General features: G+C 38.9%; 3 protein-coding genes across 4 annotated transcripts; 1 reads left to right on the top strand and 2 right to left on the bottom strand.

The window, feature by feature from the left end:
- Positions 1-6,251: 6,251 nt before the first annotated feature.
- On the top strand, positions 6,252-10,472 carry fastkd3 (FAST kinase domains 3). Of its 2 annotated transcripts, none has more exons than XM_059327190.1 (7): positions 6,252-6,583; positions 6,895-8,421; positions 8,667-8,752; positions 9,077-9,251; positions 9,330-9,396; positions 9,493-9,607; positions 10,303-10,472. In XM_059327190.1, exons 2-7 carry the CDS (start codon positions 6,924-6,926, stop codon positions 10,399-10,401), a joined length of 2,040 nt encoding a protein of 679 aa, XP_059183173.1. In that variant the 5' UTR covers positions 6,252-6,583; positions 6,895-6,923; the 3' UTR covers positions 10,402-10,472. The 2 variants fall into 2 exon arrangements, with proteins under 2 accessions (XP_059183173.1, XP_059183174.1); XM_059327191.1 differs by lacking the exon at positions 6,252-6,583 and adding an exon at positions 6,604-6,738.
- A 114-nt stretch (positions 10,473-10,586) lies between these two features.
- Positions 10,587-14,979, bottom strand: chmp5b (charged multivesicular body protein 5b). The gene is made up of 8 exons (XM_059327192.1): positions 14,821-14,979; positions 13,024-13,128; positions 12,762-12,808; positions 12,542-12,635; positions 12,388-12,459; positions 11,969-12,077; positions 10,984-11,096; positions 10,587-10,895 (listed from the first exon to the last, which is right to left on the bottom strand). The coding sequence occupies exons 1-8, from the start codon at positions 14,887-14,889 to the stop codon at positions 10,845-10,847; spliced, it is 660 nt and encodes a 219-aa protein (XP_059183175.1). The 5' UTR covers positions 14,890-14,979; the 3' UTR covers positions 10,587-10,844.
- A 1,506-nt stretch (positions 14,980-16,485) lies between these two features.
- Positions 16,486-23,401, bottom strand: LOC131962336 (delta-type opioid receptor-like). The gene is made up of 4 exons (XM_059327325.1): positions 23,248-23,401; positions 22,650-22,906; positions 19,778-20,130; positions 16,486-19,456 (listed from the first exon to the last, which is right to left on the bottom strand). The coding sequence occupies exons 2-4, from the start codon at positions 22,895-22,897 to the stop codon at positions 18,927-18,929; spliced, it is 1,131 nt and encodes a 376-aa protein (XP_059183308.1). The 5' UTR covers positions 22,898-22,906; positions 23,248-23,401; the 3' UTR covers positions 16,486-18,926.
- Between the last annotated feature and the right edge of the window lie 1,460 nt (positions 23,402-24,861).

Raw genomic sequence — 24,861 nt, 5'->3', positions numbered from 1 at the left:
ACTATAGTATGACTTTTTTTTTTTCCTCCAAATTTTGGACATCCCGTAATATGTTTTTTAATGTAATTTCTGCATTTATTATGCTCCAATATGTATCAACAGACTATAATACATCATTTTTAAGTCCTTTAAGGCATTTTTAAAAAAAATTACAATTTTTGACAAAAACTATAGTACAACCTTTTTTTCCCCTAAATTTTGAACATCCTATAATATGCTTTTTCAAACATTAAAATGCTTTAAAGCAGTTTTTCTCAGTTTTACTCTTTGTGTATATACTGCAGTTCGGTTTTGTAGGGCATTATCGTTTGTTGAAAATTTTCAAAAATAAATTGAAAAAAATATAATTATTGTTATCCATGAATTTTTTAATTTACGGTTTTACAAAAAACTGTAAAAAATATTGAAACACATTATTATTTCTTGATTAAGATATCAAATTTAAATTTAAATTATAGTTATTTACTTAAATTCCATAACAGAAAAAATAGTTTTAGTGGTTAAATGTTATGCTTGATTTATTTCTGACTTCTCAGAGAAGCTCAGTGAGCCGGCTCAAATTTTGGTATAAATTTAAATTTAGATTTTAGTGTTCCAGTCTGTTCTTTTAATGGCTTGCATACACCATAAATGTCTCCATCTTGCTTCAAAGGGAGAGGACAGTTGTTTTTTTACTATTCCTTTTCTGACATCCAACAGCCCAGCTAGACAAATCAATAAGCAAAATCCTTTTGAGGGAGTTAATTGTCAATCTCAGCCTTTGACTGTTGTGTCACACCCTCATGTACTGAGGGCATTTTTTTTATTACTGCTTGTACATTAATTCTATGTAACATATTTTTTGTGTGTTTTTCAGACACTGGGCGGGCAAAGAACTTTAAATCCAAAATAGCAAGCAGCAGGTCAGACAGGTTCAGGCAGTCTATTGTCTGCAAGGGCTGATGCACACTACAAAATCTGGCTGCTGAAAGGGCACAAAGCATTTCATGTTAGTATATGTGCTGCTGGGTACCTTACTGTTTCAGTGATCAGAGTCAGACCGACTATGACTGATAAAAAATGAAGAAACAAAAAACAATCACAGCGTTTTTTCCAAAAACAAACAATGTAAGTAGGCTATCCTCAGCTGTTGCCTGTTGAATTCCCCAGATGTGGCATATAATCGTTTTGTAATGTTGAGTAGTAGGTAGTCTGACAATCATAAAAAAACATTTGCTCTTACCTTAAGTGGTCTAAATGTAAAATAAAAGCCCTTTTAGGTGAATAGATTGTATGTTTTTTATTTATTTATTATGTATAATGTTATTTTAATTTTGGTCCCTCCCAGTTCAAAATTCCGGTACAGTGGTGAACCCCTCTGGCAGACCTTATGACCTGAGCTTGACTCAAAATCCCTGTGCAAGGCAAGGGTGTAAAAGGACATCTGCCTCGCCTTTATTGACCAATGGCACATGCACTGTTCCTTTCCTCACAGTGACCATCGCTGGAGATATCAGCACACACTCTGGAAGGAACCCACCATCATCCAGGGGCTCCAGCAATGCAGCACCTGAGGATTCATCTGATCATTCCACACACGCTATGATCAGATGTACACACACATACACACACACACACTCACTTTGGGTAATACACTTCAGCCAGGTGGTTTGCATGACACGTTAGTTCCAAACAATGCACCTTTTAGTATACTCTTTTGTATACTAGACACTGAATATAAGTGCAGTCAATTTGTCACCACAAAGTTGATTATTTTAGCTTAGTATAAGTCCACTCATTCGCCCATTCTTCACTGAGTGTCCCTTTAACTTCTTAAATGTTCATTCCTTTTTTTTTCTTTTTTTTTCACAATATTCTTTTGTCCCGACACACAAGAAGGAATTACACGGAACAGTAATCTCTGTGCCTTTTATACTCCTATATGGAGCATAGGCTGCAGACAACTTGTGTAGTTGCCTGTGTTTCTGTAATCCAATTCATCCACCTGGTGAAGGATTAGCCCACTAGGCTTCACCAGTGCCCCATTGGCCAGCATTACCTGTTTCCATCTCACACGACTGGGACGTGGGGTTGGGTTTTGTGAGACACACAGAGCCAGTGTTATGAATCAAGAATCCATTACTTACATGGTTCCATGGAGTCAGCTGCAGCCAGTGTCTCTCCTGTCTGACTATTGTGCAACGCTCTTCAGAAAGGCTTGGCACATAGCGCAGCTTGCCACTATGATGAGGGGCCAGGGTATGGTGGTTAAGAAACAACCCATCACACCTAGAATCATAGAGGGAGAGCAGCAGACGGCAATTTTTTTTTTTGAAAGCGGGAAGTAACCAGAGCACTTGGAATAAACCCTAAAGAGGCCTACAAAGTTTTTTTGCTGATGTAATACGGGAGGAAACCAGAGCACCTGGAGTAAACCCTAAAGAGGCCTACAAAGTTTTTTTGTTGATGTAAAACGGGAGGAAACCAGAGCACCTGGAGTAAACCCTAAAGAGGCCTACAAAGTTTTTTTGTTGATGTAAAACGGGAGGAAACCAGAGCACCTGGAGTAAACCCTAAAGAGGCCTACAAAGTTTTTTTGTTGATGTAAAACGGGAGGAAACCAGAGAACCTGGAGTAAACCCTAAAGAGGCCTATGTAAAAAGTTTTTCGTCGATGTAAAGCGGGAGGAAACCGGAGCACCCGGAGTAAACCCTAAAGAGGACATTAACTAGTCTGTATCCTAGTTAAAAAATTGCTACAGTGACCCCAGCCCCAGGGTGGGACCTAACTAGGCCGTCAGCGATGTCGTTGAAGCCGTTGATGAGAGAAATAAAGAACTTGCGGATCTTGGTCTGTGGTGGCGGTGTCAAAAGGAGGTCTTTGAAAGAGCAGGCAATGAAGCTCTCAAATACTTCTCTTTCTAATGCCATTACCAATATAACGTTCTTTGCAGAGCCCCACTTCTTGCACAAGTCTTTGAAGATGATCTTGTCAAGCCTTTCGAATACATCTTCGGTGACCTCAAAATTGTCTCCCTCAACTTCAGCCCATGTTTTCTCAATCAGGCTCAGAATAATGGGCTCTGGCTTTCCAACTGAGAAGTCGATCTTGGCTTTTCTGTAGATACGCGTGACCAGCTTGTGAACAAGCATAGCAACAGAAATTTTCTTTTTATCCGTCTCTGCTGCTGCATTTTGCACAGGTCCAGCATCTGTCCCCTCAGACACAGTGGGTTCTGGCAAAACACTGTCCTTGGAGTCACTGACTGCAGGTGAGGTTGATACAGTCTCCTCAATAACTGTGACTGCAGGTTTTTGTGACACTGACTGTGTCACTGTAGGTGCTGGTGACGACTTCTCTGGCAGAGTCACTGATGTGATCTCTGACTGTGACACTGATGGTGTTGGTGAGGTTTCCACGTTTTGTGTCACTGAGGGTGTTATTGTCACTATCGGTGATGGGGACAGTGGTTCAGTGTCCATCAGAGCCAATGTTACTCTCTTACTGTGGGTGCCAGCCTTAAACTTAATCCACCAGCGCATCATTCCCAGCAAGCGCCACACTTTGGTGGTTATGGCTTCATACAGGGTGTCACGTGAGAGTGCGTGTGGTTTTGGGTCATTCTCAGAACTCACCTCCTCTGTAATGTGATTGTAAATGAGATCACCAAGTTCTTTTGTGAATCTTGAGTCCTGACCCTCTGAAATTCTCTGTAATTTCTCACACACAACATTTCCACTTAGACCATCTTCTGTTTGAAACAGGGTGTCAATACAGTCAATGAAAGACTGCACTGACTCCCTGCTTTCAACTTTGCAGAATTTGGTCATCAGTTGTGTCCTGATGCGATGTATAAAGAGTTTTGTCAAATGTGTGGCGAAAAAGGCCTTAACCTTGTTGCCCACTTCTTTGCTGTACCGTTTCTCTCTGGGATTGGGGCTGGCACTTGTCCTGTTGATATCAGGAGTGGTACTAAGCTGTACTGACAAAGGGCTTTGACAGAGCCTTTGGGATTCTTGGCTGGATGGCCTCATTTCTGCATCCATGCTTGCCTGAATCTTAACCCCTTCAACAATCATTTCAGCAATGCCCCCTGACACATTTTCAATCTTAAAAGAGGTGTCACATTCCAGCAGGGCATATGCAGCGTCTGTCAAATTATCCAGAAGAGGTTCAGTGATGTCACTCATCTCTTTGCTAATTATTTCTTGGATAGCTTTAGTTGTTTCACTCACAACACTGTCCACTGATGCTCTTGAGACCTGCTCAGGGGTTTCAGACCCTGATGCTGGCTGGCAGCGATCTCCACTGTGTGACATTTCATCTTTCACTGAGAGTTTCTCAACAGTGCCCTTTCTTGATATAAGCTTCCATGGTCTGGTTTTGCATAAAGCATTGCCCTTCTCCATAAATTCTTGTATCATGCAGCAGACATGAATGACAATAGCATCTAGTCTAGCTGGGAAAGCTATGTGGTCAGGAGCCACTGTGTCATACATTCCCAGATATTCCATTGTACTGTTTAAGTTGTGTGCAATCTCTTGAGAAATGTATTCATTTAGGATGTTTATCCTCGAATAGTGGACATCAGTTACACCCAAAACCTTAGCAAATGTCTGAGGGACGGAATCGCCGAGACAGGACAGAACACGCGTGTCTGTAACGATGTCGGCTAGGTTACCTTTCAGAGATGCCCGAAGGGACTTAGACACTTGAGCTATTAGATCTAACAACAGCTCTGTCAGCATGATATTTGTGGCATTATTTGTCTCACCTATTTTGAGCAATTCCCACTGTTCCCCTGTAATCCTATCGAAATAGGATTCAACCAGGGGACAAATGTCATTGACTTCAATTTTAGGCATCTGCTGGGTCCTCAATTGTCCTGTAGCATCCATTTTGAAAAGGCAAATTGCAATTTTTAACAGTTTTCACAGCTCTGAAAGAGTTTGGGTCTTGCAGAAATGTCTGGAAATATTGTTAAAATGTTGTTGAATCACTATACCAGACTTGTAGAGGCTAGCAAAATGACGCAATCTGGAACGTCACGTTTTGAAGATCAAAGCCATAGAGGCTGGCAAAATGACGCAAACTGGAATGTGACGTTGTGAAAACCCGATCAAAGCACTATTTGCTGAGCCCCGCCCCCGAACGGCGATAGCGGTATCCTAGCAACCCCAATTTTTTTTTTTTTTTTTTTTTTTTTTAATATAACCTTTATTTCACAATGCAACCCCAATGGGGGATTTCCACTACTTATACTTCCACTCCACCTGGACAACAGTAAAATGCTGCTTATATAAATGCATCAAAAAATTACAATACAATAATATATTTAGAATAACAATCTGAGTGGGACCATTCTGCATAATGAGTACTTTTACTTTTGATATTTCAAGTACAATTTTGATGCTTATATTTTTGTACTTTTATTGAAGTAAGTTTTGAATACAGGAATTTAATTTGTATTTGAGTAATGCTTGTGTATTCAAGGGATCTGAATTCCACCACTGATTGGGTCATAAAGCTTTCAATGTAAAATATTAATAGGCCTAAAGCAGCCAATGTAACTAACATGCCATACCAAATTTATTAAAAAGAAATAGTAGTAGGCTATAACTTTTAAAATAGCAGCATAAAAAAGTCAAATTTTACTATGACGTTTTCAGCATACATTTATATGTTGTATTACACTGTCTTTTTATGATAGAATATACAATATATCTCATGGAAAAAAATATTAGACAATTGTTTTCTTCAATTTCTTGTTCATTTTAATGCCGGGTGCAAATTAAGGTACATTTGTTTTGACAAATATAATGATAACAACAAAATCGCTCATGAGAGTTTAATTTACGAGTCGATATCTAGCCATTTTCCATGGATTACTTATTAATAACCAAAATCATTATCAAGAAAACCATGGAAAATGGCTAGATCAGCTCTTATCAGCTATTTTTGTTGTTGTTAGTTGTACCATGCATTAAATGATCAAGAAAGAAAGGAGAAAACAAGGATGGTCCAATATTTTTTTCCATGACTGTATACGGTGTATTGCATTAGGGTTATAAAATGGGTTAGGTCTGGGGTTACGCCCTCTGACGTCTGAATGAAAGTTTCAAGCGGTGCTGCTTTCAAATGCTGTTTATAAATGTAGGGAATACACAGAGGCGAATAAATTCAATCCAAGGTTAAGAGATTAAGAATGTGGTGTTCGTATTAAATTAACCTGTGATATGCCAGGTCATTGTTACATAACATTTGAGATGGGAAGATCATGGATGTGGTTTATTTTATGTTAACGGTTAGTATGGTACAGCCAAGTTATTGAGAAGAAAACGCCTCTAAAGCTTTTCCTCCGTACCCGTCCGTGGAAGAATTGCGTTGCTTTTTTGTAAGCAATATTTCTGTAGCGTTGTGAGATTATATTCTCACTAAAACAAATTCCAAGACAGCAGCTGAAAATTTGCATTTTCATCATGATACTTAATTATTCGAATAACTAGGGGCCTTGAACGCCTCACCGTCCTTACAGAGACACGCTGGATAAACATCTTAGCTGTCACTGGATCCTGAGACCCTGTGTCGTCTTCGAAATTTCCAGGTATTAATTTCACCGGTTTCCTCGTATCGTTTGTTGATAACTCCTCACTTTTAGCCAAAGTGCCAGTGTTCAAACGTCAATGAAAGTACTGCGACTCTAGACTAGCCAGGAAGCTAGCGGCTAAGTGGCTAACGTTAGCTAACAGCAACCTCAAGGTTGGTTAGTTAACAGAAGAGTAACATAAAAGGGAGCTGAGTACTCTCATTGCTAGCAGTCTGTTCTCCGGTGTAGTTGAAAATTATGTGTTGTCCTCATTTAATTACTTAAAACGTACCTTGTTTTTTAAGTTTTTGTTTTATACTTGGTTTCAGCTGGGTCTGAGGTGTCCTGATGCAGGGTCATGGCTCTGAGGCTGATCCAGAGATTTCCGCTGCTCGAGCAGTTTCGGATTCAACGTTACCCCCGTGTTGGACTCGTCCGAACCACCAGAGCTCTGACTACAAGCAGCGAAGGTCAGCCCTCATGTGTAGCCTGCCCGCGTGGCTCTGTCGGTGGCTGCATTCAGAGAAAGGGCTGCAAAAAGCTCCATTCGGGCTTCGAGGTAAGGAGCCTGGTCACCATCGTTAGGGAGCCGTCCTTCGTCGCCAGCAGCTCTGTTGGACTCCACAGAGACTCGGGGCCTCGGTTCCGTTTGAGCCAGCTGCGCCGACCCACAGCTGAAGAGGAGCAGGCTTTCCAACAGCATCTAGAGAGATGTTCCTCATCCCTGCAGGTCTTCCCACTGCTGCGCACAGTGGAGATGATGTCTGACACCATGGCTGCTGCAGTACTTCACCGTGTGGCCGACCTGGAGCAGAAGGAGAACGGTCTGAAGGACCCAACAGTGCTGGAGTCGGCAGAGCTCAGAGCTCTGTGCTTCCAGCTGCAGCAGGACTCTGGGTGGCTGACAGATGGTGGGCTGGTGTCAGCTCTCCTGGCTTGCACTCGCCTCTTCTTGGATCCTTCGAGCACACTGATGGTGCGACTGGTGTCTGAGAGCAAGGAGAGGTTGGCCAAAGGCCAGATGAGTGTAGGGCAGCTGTGTACCCTGGGCCTGGCGATGCTGGCTATGGAGGGTCCTGGCAGTTTGATGATAAAGCAGGTGATGGAGCAAATGCAGAAGCAGAAGCCAGACCAGTGGCGCCTTGCAGAACTCAGTGCTGCATATAGATTTCTGCAAGAGGCCATGCTGGAAGATGGAAAATACAGGGACCTGCTGAATGCCATGCACACCCACGCTGTGACAGTCACCTCCCACATGGATGCCCCTGCTGTCAGCTGTGTGCTTGGTGCTCTTGCGAGCTTGAACCAGAAGCAGGCCAAGCCTCTTGTGGGCTTGAACCAGAAGCAGGCCAAGCCTCTTGTGATCAATCTGTGTAAGCAGGCTGCAAGACATGTACCTCACTTCGCTGATCATCAACTCACTATTGTGCTTGGGGCCCTAATACACTTTGGTCACAGTAATCACAACTTTGTGGAGGCGATGGAGAAGCATGTGCCCACAATGGCCTTCACTTCCCACCCAGAGACACTTACAAGGGTGATGCAGTTCTTTGGCCGGAGGAATATTCTGTCTCCGACTGTGATGGATGCTGTTGCAGAGAGCTTTGTGTACAGAGCGGACGACTACCACACCAGCCAGGTGGCCAGGCAGATCATGGCCTTTGGAAAGCTTGGCTACCGTCCTCCCAACGCTGGGGAGCTGTTCGAGAAGGTTGAAACTATCTTGCACACACGCTTTTCAGAATTCCAGCCCAGGGCACTGCTCAACCTGCTCCACTCCTGCACCCTGGTGGAGAGTTTCCCTGTTAACTTTGCCCCCAAAGTTTTCAGCAGTTACTTCCTACAGCAACTGCAAGGTAAAACTTAAAACACCTGCAATGTGTACGACCTTTCCATGAATGCATTGTTGACAAGAATAACTGTCTGTTGACATTGTTGTAGGTGTTTATCCTGCATAAGTTTGTCATCCTGATTGTCCACACTGTATATTTATAATGCTGGGCTATTCTCTACTATTTGGGGATTTTTTCCCCCTCAAAACACATTTGTGGAGTTGGGCTATACGATTGACTAATACAAAAATGTATTTTGACTGTTTCAGCGCAGGGCACAGGAATAGACTCGTTCATCATGGCCCAGCTGGTCCAGCTCTACATGACCTTGAAATTGGAGTGTCCTTCTTATGAGGTAAAACATGAACCAAACCCACTAATGTACAGGCACAAACTTGAATACATACCATCTTACTAAACATTTTAACATTTCTTGAACTTAAAATATAATTTTACTGAAATAAAAAAAAATATTATAAAAATAAATGAAAGAAACTGCACAAAAACTACTAAACAGATCTTTAACATCGGACTCCACTTCTTTGAAATACGTTGTCGTTTTGGTAAAATGTACTTCCAATTAAAAATTAGGTTGTAGGGTGGATATAGTAGTAGCATTTACAGTCGTATTACGTTTTGATGCAGTGTGAATGTATTTGTGTTTTTTTCACACCTTCAGGGTCCCAGGCTCGATCCCAAGTACCGCATCAGCTCTTTCTTAATGCCTGGACGCTCTCTGGAGACGCCGGTGGACATACATCTGTACAACTGTGTGAAACATGGACTGGGGGATTTGTTCGGGGATCATTCATACTTTGAAGAAAAAGTTCTGACGCCATACTGCTACACACTCGGTAACATAACAGCTGCTTATCTCCTTAATGTTTCCTGTATTCTGCCTACAAAGGCCTAACATGTTTATGTTCTTGTAGAAGTGGAGATAAAACTGGATGAAGAGGGTTATGTAGTGCCTGCCACCAGTAATGATGTATCCAAAAGGTATTTTTATGTCCTATACAAGGTTTCTACATTTAGATGTGCAAAAGTAAATTTTGTGTTTAAACACAGTGTACTGGGTCGTTCAATGTGTTGCAGGATAGCCCTTTGTATTGACGGACAAAATAGGTTCACTTCAAACACCAGGCAGCTACTTGGAAAAGAGGCCATCAAGCAGCGACACCTGAGGCTTCTGGGATATGAAGTTGTTCAGGTAAGACGCCATTCCATAACAAAACTCACCAGACCTCCTGTTTGTGTCATGGATTTCTCAGAAGAAAAAAGTGAAAACTTATATTAAAGTATAAGACCTTGCAAAATCATAGCTCTTCTCCAGATACTTATTTTAAAATATGACTGTTTTTAAAGTTTGGCCCACTGAGTAAAATATTAGTTTTTAAATCATGATTGTGTATTCTGGGCTTCACCAATTGTTTATTCTTCCCTGGAGTGTGTGGAAATTTGTAGTGAATATCCAGGATATCCTCAGGATAACTTTTATCATGTGTTCATGTAAAAAGAAACCACATTCATCGAAATGATCTTCAGTTTTCAATATTATCTTAAATATTGATAAATTTTAAGATAAAATATTATCTTTATTGCAGCCAGATTTAGATTTTTGTGCAGTATTACTATTGTTCTATCACATGTAAAAGTTTATTGACCCTGCATTTAAAAATTGTGTGCCAAAGATTTTTCCCCAAGAAGGAAGATTTATAGTCTAAATGATACTTTTTTTTAAATTACCGGTAAATGTTTTTTTTCTTCCAGACTTTGATCTACTCACATTGTTTATTGCAAAATGTTGCATAAAATATAATAATCACAGGACTTTCTGAATGTTTTACTCATCAAGCTTTTGTTTTTATAAAATGACTGATGCAATTTCTTTTGTTTTTTTTCTAGATTCCTTACTATGAACTTGAAGAACTGAAAACCAAAGCCAGTGTTGTGCAGTATCTGCATCAAAAAATCTTCCCTCACACTTTCAGGCTGAGCTGGTGATGATTGACTATTCTGTGACATCATGCGTCTTTACTTTTGATGAGCTTTGCTTAAAGAAATCTATATTTATTTTTTCAAATAAATGTGGAAAAAAAATCATGTTTAAGTTATTGATAATGCATTTCAAAATGTTTTATTTGACAAAGTGACTTTTTTTTACAAATTACTTTTGATTGACTTCAGTGTATTGTTTGAAAAATATAATTTATTTTGTTCTTGGCAGAAACTGTACAAAGTTAAGAGAATCCCAATTCAAACAATCACCTCAGATACATATGATATGAGCTCACTCTGAATAATAATCCCAACTTCTAATTAAAGATATACCTGATTTTAAGTTGTCATTCATTGGAGAGAAGATGCTTTGGCCTGGAGTGTCAGTTGGATAAATACAAAAAGGCTATGATACATGTAAAACTAGCACAAGCAGTCTGATGCTTCCTTTATGTAGCAGGAATCTGAGGAAGGCCAAACTCGTCCACCAGGACTCCATCCTGAAACACAAAAAATTTCATTTTTGAAAAAGCTCTTTAAACTAATAAGAAAACACACAAAAAATGGAAAATCCTAAAACTGAGGTACCCTGTTAATGGACTTTTCGCCGGGCACGCCCTCTGGGATGGAAGGAGCTGAAGCCTCATCCAGGTAGGAGCTGTCGTCATCCATAAGGAACTCGTCTCCCAAAGCATCCAGCTCTGTGGACAAAAAAAACAGTTCAAGGTATCAGCAAATGGCATTCATTAGCAACAACACATTCAGGGGTTCAAGCATGAAGCTATTGATCATTATACCTTTTAGAAGGGTGTGGCTCAGCACATTAATAGACATAATTCCACAACCATTGGCTCAATCATCTTGAAACGTACAGGATATTGCTACATGAGTGCATCTCTAATTCAAAAAAAGTTTGGGCGCTTTTCTTCTGCTGCCGACTATCGTTTTTAATGTGTCTGCTCTGCTACTTAACTGTGTCTGGAATGTTTTTATTTAAATTTTAGGGATGGACTATTTAAAATATGTATTACTGTCTTTTTAATGGACTGATTGGAGCTGGGGAAAAACAGTATTTTGTTTCTTTTGTGTGTGAAAATGACAAAAGTGAATTGTGAATCTTATAACAAAATAAAACAGCTTAACAGTTTTGACGTATTCAATTAAAAAAACTTTTTAAAAAAGTATATTATGGTCAAACTGATTGTTTTGTTATTTTAAAATATAGACTAAATTCTCAATTTGGTGCATTCTTTTTTAATTTATTTTTTCACAAGTTCCTAATTTTTATGAAATCGAGGTTGTCCCTGAAATGTACCCTTAAAGCATTCAAAAAGACCACTAGGAGGTGCTACAAATGCAAAAACAAGGACTTGGCATTATGCAAATTGCACTATAGAGCAGAAACTGCTTGTCCAATCATTACAAAACATCCAGGTCATATTTCATATATGGCTATATTTGTTTTATGGGTAACAAGCAATTAATCATCATTGGAAAATTATGCAAGTTAGAGTTATACTAAATATGATATTGAAAAAAAAAATCCTGGCATCCTGAAAGTATTTTTACTGACCTGCTTCCAAGTCAGCTTCATCGATGTCAGGTGTGCCATAGCTTCTTCCCAGAGCCTCCTGAATGTCATTGGCATCCTCCATCATGTCGGAGAGATCATCTTGAAGATCCTGAATAGTAAAAAAAAACAAAAACTGTTCAGGCGTCTGCATTTAATCTATCTGCTATGTTAGAAAGACTTCCATGTAGTGCTGGAGGCCGTAGAAAGCTTAATAAAGGTCCCACACACTGTCCCAACTTCACAACTTAACTAACAACAAAATGTTTTGGTTGTGACCTTGTGTTGTCCTTTAATATATCCATAATTATTTATTGTGACACCATCTTATCTGCTGATATCATTTATCTTGGATATAACCAACATCAGAAAGCTATTATGGCCCTCCTATCAGAGTAAATATGTAGTCAAAAAACAAATACCTCAATCTGATCAATTTTCACATGCTTGTAGGCTTTCTTCATGTCTTTGAGACCGGTCTTCATGGCATCAACCTAAAAAGGAAAAAGCAAATATTAGCAGAAAGCCACAGTTACTTTGGTGAATGTCTTTCTGGCAGATAATTTACTCTCTTACCGTGGTTTTAGTGTCTTTAAGGGTCTGGATTGTGTAGTTTGCTTGTTCCATGTTGAACGACTGCTGCATGAGGTTGTCTCTCTGGCCCTCATACCTGGAAGATATAAATATTTTATGAAGTTAGACTTTCACAGCATTTGACGTAGAGAATAACTGTGGGTGATAAGTAAAACATTTCAAGCCTTTAAGGTTACTTTTGGGGGGAAATAAAAGTACTTACATTCGCTTCTGCTTCAGAACTCTCATAGCCTTTTGCTTGACCATGTTCTGGTAAATGTAAAAAAGTTTGAAAATACTTTAAAAAATATACCAACTGATGATCAATGCAAAACATTTTCAAAATATACATATTGAATATTGAGATCGTTCTTGTTATATCAGGAACTATCTGTTGGTGCAGCCACATTTAGCATTTCAGAAGAAGAAAACGAGATCCCATTTTTGTTCTTTGTTTTAAAGCAGCACTGGACAATAAATCTCACCTTTGAGGGCCCATCTCTCATCTTTTTCATCTGGTCCTTGTATTTCGCAAGTTCAACATCTAGTCTGGCAATCTTCTTGTCAACTGACTCTGCACGAGAATCAACCTTCAAGTAAAAAAAACACAGATAAGGACATCAACTTCTGATCAATAACTTTCAGAATATGCATAACTGATCAATTGCATAGAAGGCTTTCTCTTTATGTACATAGATCCACAGTAGCTCAGTTGAGGCTAATGAGTACCATTACAAAACACATCCTCTCTTCTTCCTCCACCCCAGTTAGCTAACAATAGCTCAGTCCTAACAAAAAACCTGTATAACTGGTTGATGTCAGGCATTTCACTGAGAGAGCATCTTGGTTTCTGTTGTACCCCCCCCCATGTTCAACATAATGGTACAGAAAAAAACACAAATATGACTTTAAATAAATAAAAGTAATAATGATAATTATTATAAAAACTGGGATAAATAAAACCTCAATAATGTAAAATTACGAGAGAATCCAAACAAACATTACTCTTCTTGAAGGAGTTCATGGTAAAGCTTCAAGTTTTACTATGTTGTATAAGTTTGAGAGTGTTATTATAATGTCTGAATCCAGATTTTTAAGTAATTTTATATGAATGTTTTTCCTATTTTTTTGCATTTATGCAAGTAAAGTTTGACATATAAAATCAATAAATTGATTATGACACCTAGACAAAAACATTTTTATTTGCTGATTTGAGTAGGTCTACAGAATATGTATTTAAATTCTCATCCAATAAGTAGCGGAGTAGATTGATATTATTTATTTAATCTCACTGGTAATAAAGAATCTACATGGTAATAAAAAAAAAAGTGGTTTTATCATCACTGCTTCTTCAACTTGCAGGTGACTTTTCATTAAATGGGACAGACCACAAGAATTATTCAGATGTTTTACTTAAATAAAAGCATAATACTAATATCTTGACCTAAAAAGTAACTAAAGCTGTCAGCTAAATGTAGTTTAGCACAATATCTGCTTCTAAAATGTAGTGGAGTAGAAGTATAAAGTTACACAAAACATGCATGTACATAACATTTAAATTATATATCTACTATATCTAACAGAACACAGGGAGTAAATATAGAGTAAACACTAATAGGGGTGGGATTTCAAAGTCCATATCCTATTACCTTAATCAATTAATGTTTTATTTCTGTCCATAACAGCAGGAAACAGGAAACCACAACTTCAGCAGAATGAAATACACACAATCAGTCAAGTACAAAAGTAAATGGTGTGAAAACTCAATGAAAGTTAAGTCAAAAAATAAAGTTAAAACTCTCCCGAGTATAACGTTACATAAGTAAAGTACCTCAAAGATGTAGTTAAGTGCAGTACTTGAGTGAGTTAGATTCCACCTCTGACCATAGCTTTCATTACAATATTAAATCATGTTTGTTATAGGAAATTATTCAACAACGAGACGTTGACATCATACTCAGAATGGCATAATGCTGATTCATTACCTGAACACAAGAGCCGTTTGTCTTGTTCAGGCACCATATTTATCGATCGAAACTGTCAATACATTGTTAGATAAAAACGCTCGATGGGTTACTCCAGGCTGCTATCAATCGTGCAACAACTACCAAATATTAAGGTTGTGTCAAATGACAGTATGGCCATTAAATATGGCAACAGTTGGCTGGTTTTCTGGTCATAAAAAGTCAGCTAACAGTTAGCTAACAGTTAGCTGGAAGGGTCCGCCGTTGTTTACTTTGTTCGAGACAGCGTTTAAAAAGTTAATTCTGGATCATACTTACGCTTCCTATGCAGTCCGATAGGTTCGGCGGGGGACCTTTGGGTTTTCCCCTGCCAAATATTCGGTTCATTTTGGCAAAAAAACAAACAAAAATTAAGGCTTAAAAACTTCAGGAAAAGCGTTAGCTCGCTCTCAACAGCAGCTGACGGAAACACCCGGAAGAGACTCTGAGGTGACGTCAAAGTAGCCACGTGATCAGGGCTCACCCAGCCGCGCCTTCCGAACAGCTGTTTTATTTATTTATTTATTTTCTTCATTTGTTTTCTTTTTGTTTACTTTTTTTTCCATGTCTAGATAAAAGCCACGCCTTCCAAACAGCTTTTACATTTTTATTCATTTATTTATTTATAATTTTGTTTAATTTTTTCCATGTCTAGATAAAAGCTGCGCCTAACAAACAGCTTTTTAAATTGTATTTATTTATTTATGTGTAATTTTGTTCATTTTTTCCCATATCTAGATTATAGCCATGCCTTCCAATCAGCTTTTACATTTTTGTTTTTTTGTTTAGATGTCTAGATTATTTGCTTGTCTATTTGCTTGCTTTGTATCTTAATTCCTTTATTTACCTGTTTTTGTAACTGTATTTTTGTCCCTTGCCTTAAAATAAAGTATAAAGTAAAATAAAGTCTATCTATCTATCTATCTATCTATCTATCTATCTATAACTCTAACAGAACTCAGGGAGTAAATATAGAATAACACACTAATAGGGGTGGGATTTTAAAGTCCATATCCTTGTACCTTAATCAATTGATATGTTTTATTTATGTCCATTACAGCAGGAAACAGGAAACCACAACTTCAGCAGAATGAAATATGCACAACAATTTCCAGTAAATGACATGAAACTCAAGGGAAGTTAAGTAAAGCAAAGCTCAAACTCTCACATTAAAGTGTGTTTTAATAGCAATAATAATAATAATAATAATAATAATAATAATAATAATAATAATATGATGGTAAACTATCTTATTTATTATATAGATTAATGTTCAGATTATTTTTTTCTATTTACAGTTAAATAATTTATATCCTTAAATGTTGCAAATGCTAATAAATGCCCATCAGGGATAAACCGATCTCAAAGTTTTAATATTTTAACACATTTTAACTGTTATTTAATATTAAGTTATTCTATATGTATTAAAAAGCATTAATACACTCATTTAAGGCTGGACTCGAATCATGCAAACGCCCCAGAGTCCTGGACCAACAGACATCGAAGGCCCTGGTTTTTCATTTTGTTTGGTAGTATTGGATTAAAACACTGACATGATAAGGGCTTCATTTGGGATAATGAATGGTTTGTCAATAGCAGGTACAAGCAGGTTAATCCGGCTATGTTTTCCTCAATCTGACCACCTGCTACAATCAAATATAAGCACTTATGGAGATGCCTGTCGTGAACCTGCTGCTAATGCCAAGTTATGTGCATGGAACTATCAATCATTGTAGGATTTATTGTTCTTACTCGACCACTCGGTAAATGCGTCTTCTGTCCTCTGGAGGGAGCTCCTGGCACACTGCACAACACAAAAGCTTCACCTGCAGAGGACTCCCAACTAAAACTAATTTCTAAAAGCTAAAACCACTTTTCATCTCTCAAACTGTGAGTGAGAGTGCTTTCCTTTAAAGTAAAATATTGAAAAGTAATCCTGCAGTGCAATGACAGAAAGACGTTTCTGGCAGTACGCACTGCAGAGAGTTCACAAATAAAAACTGACAACAACAAGAGAAGAGAATCAATGTGGATTTGTTAAACTTGCTTTAATATCAACCACTTCACACACAGGATGTTCTGATCAATGTGTCTGCGTGTCAGCTGACAGCAGACAAAGCCAATATACAGCAGCAGGTTTTGACAGTACGCACAAAGACTGGAAAGAAAAAGATGTCTTGGTCACAGTGTATTTTCTTCGAATAATGTCTCTTATTTTTGTTGTCAAGTCGCTTTATCTGTTTTATGCCAGTACACATAGAGATTACTTGACTTTAAAAAGTTTCTTTAAACCCACAAAGCTCTGGTTTAGAGACCAAACAGAATGCTTATTATATAAAATGTGTTTCATAAATATTAGTTCTAATGAAATAGATGAGTTTTTACGATGAGTATGAATGTTTGTATAATACAAAGTTTATTTTCAGTACATTCAAAATAACAGCACAGTCCATCAAGCATACAGGCTGCCGATGCTGCTTTAATATTATAGCAATGATAATTCACATGCTACAAATACAGTATATTTTAATGATGTCTGTGCAAACTTTTTCTTCTCATCTATATAAAATAATGTCTACATACTATAATACTGTACAGCTGACATAATAAACCGTTTAATGGTTTAAGCAGCGATTCATGTTTTCAGATTGGACTGATGAGAACATTACAATGAGAGTTTCAGTAATGTGTGCATTGTAAGAGCCACACAAAGCACATGTGATTCAATTATTTACCATAAATTAAACAACTTATCAAACTGGAAACAACTCCAGAGTCAAAGCTGATAGAGAGCCCTCTGTCAAATTTTAAAAGCACATTCAAGTCCAGGATTTTATAACTTTTCTCATCGATTAACTTGCTTCAATGCAGCCGAGTTGTTTGTTGTTGTTGTTGTTTACCTCCCAGTAAACACTTCAAAGTCCAACATGAGTCAGTTCTCTCATACTGCGGTCAATCAGCACAATCTATACTCTTCACTGAGGTGAAAAGGTTTTTGGCACATATCTGCTGTCAGTGATTCATGCAGCCATCACCGACATGTTTATGTATAAAAGCACTTTATACATGAAGTGCTGTTTGACCCCATTTAGTATTCACGTCTGAAATCATTTTCTGCGGCAACAAACGTTTGTATCCTGGACTGTTAAAGGCACATTTGGCAATAGAAATTTTAACATTATAGGAGGAAATGACATGAAAAAATAAACAAAATACAATTAAATTGATATACATAAACACTGATGTAACAAGTAAACTGCGAAGGAGAGAATCATGTCACAATTTTAATCCATCCCTTTAAAATTCTTTCGCTGAAATAATCAACAATTTTCCTGAGAATTTTGGCATTATTGAATATTGTTTGTATTGTTTTATATGTGCCAAATGGTCTCGGGATGTCCCACTCATGTAAATACTTTTTATTATTAATAAAGTTCAGTTTTTGTCTTTTTAAAGACAAACTTGAATTCAATTTGGCCTTATTTCCTGCTTAAAGGTAAAATATATAACTTTTCAACATCAAAGTATGTACAAGACTTGTTTTGTAATAAGTTGTGTTCTTATTATTATGCCAAATGTTCCAAACAATTTCCAAAACCAAGAATAATTTGTCATTTTAAGAAAGGTAACAGTCTGTTTCATTAGGTTGCCTCTCAGTGACCTCATATCCCCTTTGCATATGCATCAGTGTTGTCTGCCAGCTGCTGTCATAAAATTACTTTTGATCCCATTTTGAGACACATTTTTATGATGCATTTTTAGATCTTGGTCATTTTTAACTATATATTTTAGCCGGATGATGAGATTTTAGTCATTGAACGTCTAGATCTTAGAAACCATTAATAGCCGTCTGCCAAACATCATCAGAAAAACAATGTTTTTTAAAGTAAATCTGCTTTATTCAGTGTTTTTACCTGTCTTAATCCACAGGTCCATTTGTTTTGGTGAGGAGGAGACCTCTGCAGATAATTTGGCTCTTGGTAAAAACCTCCTGAACAACGAACAGTTAAGGAATCCCAACCGGGAGAAGCTGACTGCTACAGGCCGCAGCTCGACCATACTGACACTCTGTCTATTGTTTTGATTGAAAGACCTCCAGCGGCAGAAAATGACATATTGTGCTTTTAAACCAAATTCTCTTCCACCTAAATACACAATCTTTATGACGACTGCCATGAGGGAAAAATGAGTCAACATGGAACACACTCATAAGGTGAGATTTTCATTTGATCTCTGAAAATAAATCTTGTAAATATTAAACCCCAAGTGATAATGAAAATAATCTAATAGAGTCAAAACTACATTGTGGATGTGACATGGGTTAGGCCCAAGTCATGTGAGTCTTCTTTTCCAATGTGGGAAATCGAAGACAGTTCCACCGCTAGTCATGTCGGCTTTCTAGTCCCGTCGGGGTTCTCCAGGGGAATGGCGGCCCCCCGCACGCTGCTGGGGTTCTTCTTGCTCCCAGACACCTTGTCCCCCTTCAGTTTGGCCGAGAGGCAGAAGTCTTTGAAGCAGCGTTTGAAGTTCTCATCCAGAAAGGCATACAGGACAGGGTTCAGGCTGCTGTTTGTGTAGCCCAGAGCCACGCAGAAGAAGTAGGCGGCCATGATGGCGGTTGTTTCCGGTATGCTCACGAGAGCCTTGACCAGGATGAAAATGTGAATGGGCGTCCAGCAGACCACGAACACAGCCACCACGACCACCACCAGCCGCGTGATCCGCCGCAGGTTGCGGTCCTTTTCCCGCGAGCCGGACAACATCCGGACGCTCTTCAGCCTCAGGACCATGAGGGAGTAGCACACGGTGATGATGAGCACAGGCACGACGAAGGCGAACACAAACACGCAAATCTTCATCAGTGTGTCCCAGTACACGTAAGGCTCCGGGAACTGTAAGGCACACTCAGTGATGTCTGCAGGAGCAAAGAAAACAGGCACGTGAATTAAGTGATGAAGTGCACTTGTGCTCTATCATAAATAAAATTCCACTCTGTGCCTTTCTGCTATCAATTTAGAAAGCTGTTACGGAACAACTAATCTGCACTCAAAAGGGAACATTTTGCTCTAAACTGTCTTTTTTTTCCTGGCATCATCTATATTCAGGAAGGAAGATTTGTTGCTAATGGAAAACTCTGCACTGACAGATGATAGAATATATTTCTGCTCTTAAAATATTAGCAGCACACGCTTTGCTCACAGACTTTTATTCAGGAATGGTAAAAGCACTTCCTCACCGCTCTTCGTCTGCGTGCCGCCGAGGATGAAAGCAGGTATTCCCGCGGCCGAAGACAGGATCCAAATGCACACGTTGATCATCTTGGCTTTGATCGGAGTGCGGAAGTCCAGGGCTTTCACTGGGTGGCACACGGCCACGTAGCGGTCCACGCTCATCATGGTGAGGGTGAAGATACTGGTGAACATGTTGTAGTAGTCGATGGAGATAAAGACCTTGCAGACTACCTCGCCAAAAGGCCAAGTATTCAGCAGGTAGTCCGTGCTCTGGAAGGGCATCGTGGTGGTGACGAGGGCGTCGGCGAGGGCCAAGTTGAAAATGTAAATGTTGGTGGCTGTCTTCATCTTTGTGTACCTGTTGAATATAAAGTTATCCAGTCATGTCCAGAGCTAACCTCCACTCTGACTGACATGGCAGCCATATATTTACCACGCTGACTCTTTAAAAGACCTTCCTTCTTGACTCATTATGAATTAAACATCGTCCATTAGTCCACCCTGCTTCCTTGAATCTGTAATGTAATTTTTCTGACTCACACTGCATTGTTATGTATAGTACGCTGCAGACTGCAGGCAATGTACTTTTCCTTCATTAAATTATAATAGCATTAAATCAGCTTAGAAAAGTTTAATTTTGAGATTTCATTTAAAGTTTTAATGTTGACCACTGGTGGTGCCTACAGGATGTAATGAAGCAGTGAGATTAAAATAAAATCCTTCGGAGTTGTATAATCTGATTCACAGTGACGGGTCAACATCATCGTGGCTCAGAGGAAGTCATGCATTTTTTGCTTAAATTAATATGCAAATTATAAACTAAAACCACAGACTTTATATATAAGAAGTAGATGCAACTATTGGTTTGTGGACTACAATTTCAAAGCCTCTCATCTGGCATTTTGACCGTCATCATCTTGGTTTTTTGGAGGCATGAGTGACCACATTTGTGGGTAGAGGTAAGTTAGCTTAGCAAGGTACAAAAATGAAAAGCCGACTCCTTAAGTAGCTTTTCAACGTATGGGAGACAGCAGAGTGGAATTGGTTTTGATAAACGGCAGAAGGAGTATGAAGTGGATGCCATCAATGTGACAGTGCACATATTTTACTCTGCACAATCTGAACTGGTGGTGGGAACGGCCTTTAAAAAGGGCCAAATGTTACGATTAACTCTCATGAACTGAAAACACACTATGGAGAAGAAAACAAGAACAAAAAACAACACTGTGGCAACTACCTGTCAATCACACCCTAAAGCATACCCTGTTTAATCATCTTTTTTACTCTAAATGGGACCATCATTTACAAAAGAAACATTACGCTGTATTGAATAAAACTTTGAACTAGAGATTGAGACCAGAAAGTCATGAGGAAAATGTTTAATAGGGTAATAAATTAAATCAGAAGTAGGGTCACTTTCTAATCCATTATTAAACAGTGGGACTTCTTTTTGCAGCCAGCTGAGTCGCCCCCTGCTGGTCATTATAAAGAATGTAGGTTTAAGGCACTTAAACATTATCTTCAGACCGAGAGGTTGCCACTTGGATTAATGCTCCATAGAGTGAGGGGAACTGCAGAGTCAGATGATAATTACACATGGGTTCATTTTACCTTTCACATAATTTGATCCATTGTAATTGTAAATATATTGATTAGAGCGGCTTTAACAGTAGAACCCGTTTAAAAATGTAAAGATGGCACTCCTGTAATGGCTTATAGTTCAACCTCTGCCATGTGGTGACCTTGTTAGTGTGTGGATGAGTGTCATTTCAGAAATTCGTTTACAATAAATCAATATAAAACACCTTTTTATTGCGGTTGAACTGCCCTCCAAGGAGCTACTAAACAGCAAAACATACAGTCTTTTTCTGTAACCGAAGTGATAAAATTGGCTTCAACAGACAGGCGTTGCAATCAATCTGATTGGAGGTAATTGTTGTCTATAGACCAAAGCATTCTGGATGCCACTGCTGCGTTTCACATTACATCAAAGGAGATTTGTTGCCTTTCACACACCATAAATAACGGCCAATGAGGTGCAAGCAGGCTATCAGCTTGATAAAGCACTGCTGCTTTCAACTATGATTAATATCATGTCCACCAGAAAAATTCCCAGAATATTGTTATTATATTTTGGGGCCTCTGGGTTATTAGATTCATAAAACAGGCCACTTTGAAGGAAGCAGAATCGATATTGCCATGCTACACACTTAAAGTTAAATTAGAAATGACAGCATTAATCTTAACCCTCAAAATGCAACTCCAGTTTTATCTCAGACTGCAAAATGCATATATTTCCAGGTTTTCCCTGCCACTTAACATGCACATTACATGCTAGCTGTTTGCCTGAGCTGCTTAAGTGGGTTTCAGAGCGGAGGACCTGTCTCTACAAAACATCCAGACACTAAGAAGAACTATGACATGACATAAACCAGATGGCCTTGAGGTCACCATGAAAGCCCAAGGGTTGGTGCCAGTGCCTTCTCCACAAGTAATAACATTTACAATGACTGTGCAGGAGCACATTCTTCTGCAGGTACCTCTGGTGTTTCCTCTACTTCTAAAAACAAATGTCATAATAATTAGGCTACCATGCATGAGCCAAAAGAGATTACTCCATCTCATCGCTTCTTAATTTCCAGAAACAGCTCATTTGGATTCAATAGGAAGCATGTTGCTCTAAATTCTGTAAATGTTCCTATTAAATAATGATCATTTAAGTACACACTGCAACTTTAACCCCCCATGACATTCTATTATATTCATATCAGCACATCAGTGCGTAACTGGCATCATGAGCACCACGATTTGTAATATAGGCTATGACTGTTTAAAATCATTTTTAGGCTGTTTTATTGAGAGAAAAAAATACCTCACCTGATGATGACATACATGACGAGGCAGTTGCCCAACAAGCCGACCACAAACACCACGGAGTAGACTGCAGTGATGATGGGGATGATGGGAGACATGCCCTCCGCCTCCCAGCTATCATCGTGGGTCACATTACGACTCTCCAAGTATCCGGACACCCAGGCTGAAGAATTCACCGGACAGTCCTCCAACAGCGCGGAGAGGCACTTATTGTTGTCTTCTTTGAATATCTCAACCGGAGTTATTTCCATTTTTGACACCTGTTTGTTAAAAAAAGCTTCAAAATGAGACTTTAAAGTGGATAAATTAAAATATTCTTACATTGCGATCAGTGATGAGGTGTTTAAAAAGAATATTGTGGCTAAAGAAGGTGACAACAGTTGGATTGAGCCAGAAAAAAGCACATAATGACCACGAAATAAAATAAAAAATAAAGAAAAACATCATCACGTTACTGCAAAAACAAGACAGCCTTATAAACTTCACTTCGGCTGTAGAGACACTTGTAGATCATGCAAACATAGTCGGAAATAAACAGGAGCTGCAGCGTTTCTGGAGAAAACGTCAACACAGTGTAATTTGAAGCTGTTAGGTTACTCACCTTGATCCACCCGGATATAGCGAATTTTACACCCTATAAAAAATGAATTGAATGAAAAAAAATGTATTCAGTCTGGGTTGTTTTGTTTCCTTTATGAAGGTTACAGCGCATCAAAGTTTGGTGATGGCACTGCGCGCCTGGAGAGCAGCAGCAGCGGCTTTGCGGACACTCGTGCACACGCACTGATGGAGAGGCGGCGCGCGCAGTGCAGGCTAGACAAATCACACACACACACACACACACACAAAAACACACACACACACACACACACACAGCCAACCTTCTCACAATATATGAGATGACAGAGCGATGACAATAACCTGCAGGCTTCTTACAGTCTTATGTCACAGTGGAGTGAAAACTGTTTTATTAACCAAGACACCCCTCATTGCTTATAAGGACTTTTTTTTAAATGGTTAAAGGGACAGTTTGACCCAAAAATCTAAAATAGATTGTTGTCCTCTTAACTGTAGAGCTATCTATCAATCAGATTGTTTTGCTGTGAGGTGCACAGTGTTGAAACTAGATGGCACTTCACTTGTGTTGTTCAAAAATACATTTACAAAACTCAACATCAATTTTTCCTTGAAGAAATGATGGCCCTGTTAGTGAAGATACACCAGACCTTGTTGTGAGCAGTTTCATATAGGATTTTTTTTATTTCTGCTGAACCACATGTGCCAATGTGTCATAAGGAACAGTTCTTTTTTGCTACCTACAGTCATGAACTGGATAAATCGCCTTGCAGCCAATTTTCCCCAGTGGCCACTCGCAGTATTGCAGCAAAAAAACAACCTCTGCAGCCCTCAAAAAGCACTTTCCCTATAGATCACCGTTATAAAAGAGGCATCTGTAAAATGTATTTTTCACTTTTGATCCATGGAGGTTTTATATTTGTAAAGCAATTTTAAAAGCGGTGACGCCATCACAATGTAAAGTCTATGAGCCGAGCTGGAACTTGCTTGCAGAGCCAGAAGGAGGCAAGAGGCGGGGTTAATCCTGGACAGATCTCAAGATGATACAGATGAGCCAGTGTACTACACCGCGTTCCAAATTATTACGCAAATTGTATTTAAGTGTCATAAAGATTACATGTTTTGTTTTTCAATTAAACTCATGGATGGTATTGTGTCTCAGGGCTCTTTGGATCACTGAAATCAATCTCAGACACCTGTGATAATTAGTTTGCCAGGTAAGCCCAATTAAGGAAAAACTACTTAAGAAGGGCGTTCCACATTATTAAGCAGATGACCATTTCCAAGCAATATGGGAAAGAAAAAGGATCTCTCTGCTGCCGAAAAGCGTGAAATAGTTCAATGCCTTGGACAAGGTATGAAAACCTTAGATATTTCACGAAAACTTAATCGTGATCATCCTACTGTTAAGAGATTTGTGGCTGATTCAGAGCACACACGGGTTCGTGCAGATAAAGGCACAATGAGGAAGGTTTCTGCCAGACAAAAACATTGGATTAAGAGAACAGCTGCTAAAATGCCATTACAAAGTAGCAAAAAGATATTTGAAGCTGCTGGTGCCACTGGAGTCCCACGAACATCAAGGTGTAGCATCCTCCAGAGGCTTGCAGTTATGCGTTATTCTATCAGTTATTCTATT

Source organism: Centropristis striata, chromosome 23 (genome assembly GCF_030273125.1).
Source record: "Centropristis striata isolate RG_2023a ecotype Rhode Island chromosome 23, C.striata_1.0, whole genome shotgun sequence".
NCBI lineage: Eukaryota > Metazoa > Chordata > Actinopteri > Perciformes > Serranidae > Centropristis > Centropristis striata.
The sequence above is the reverse complement of the archived record's forward strand: the minus strand, read 5'-3'. Positions and strand labels throughout refer to the sequence as shown.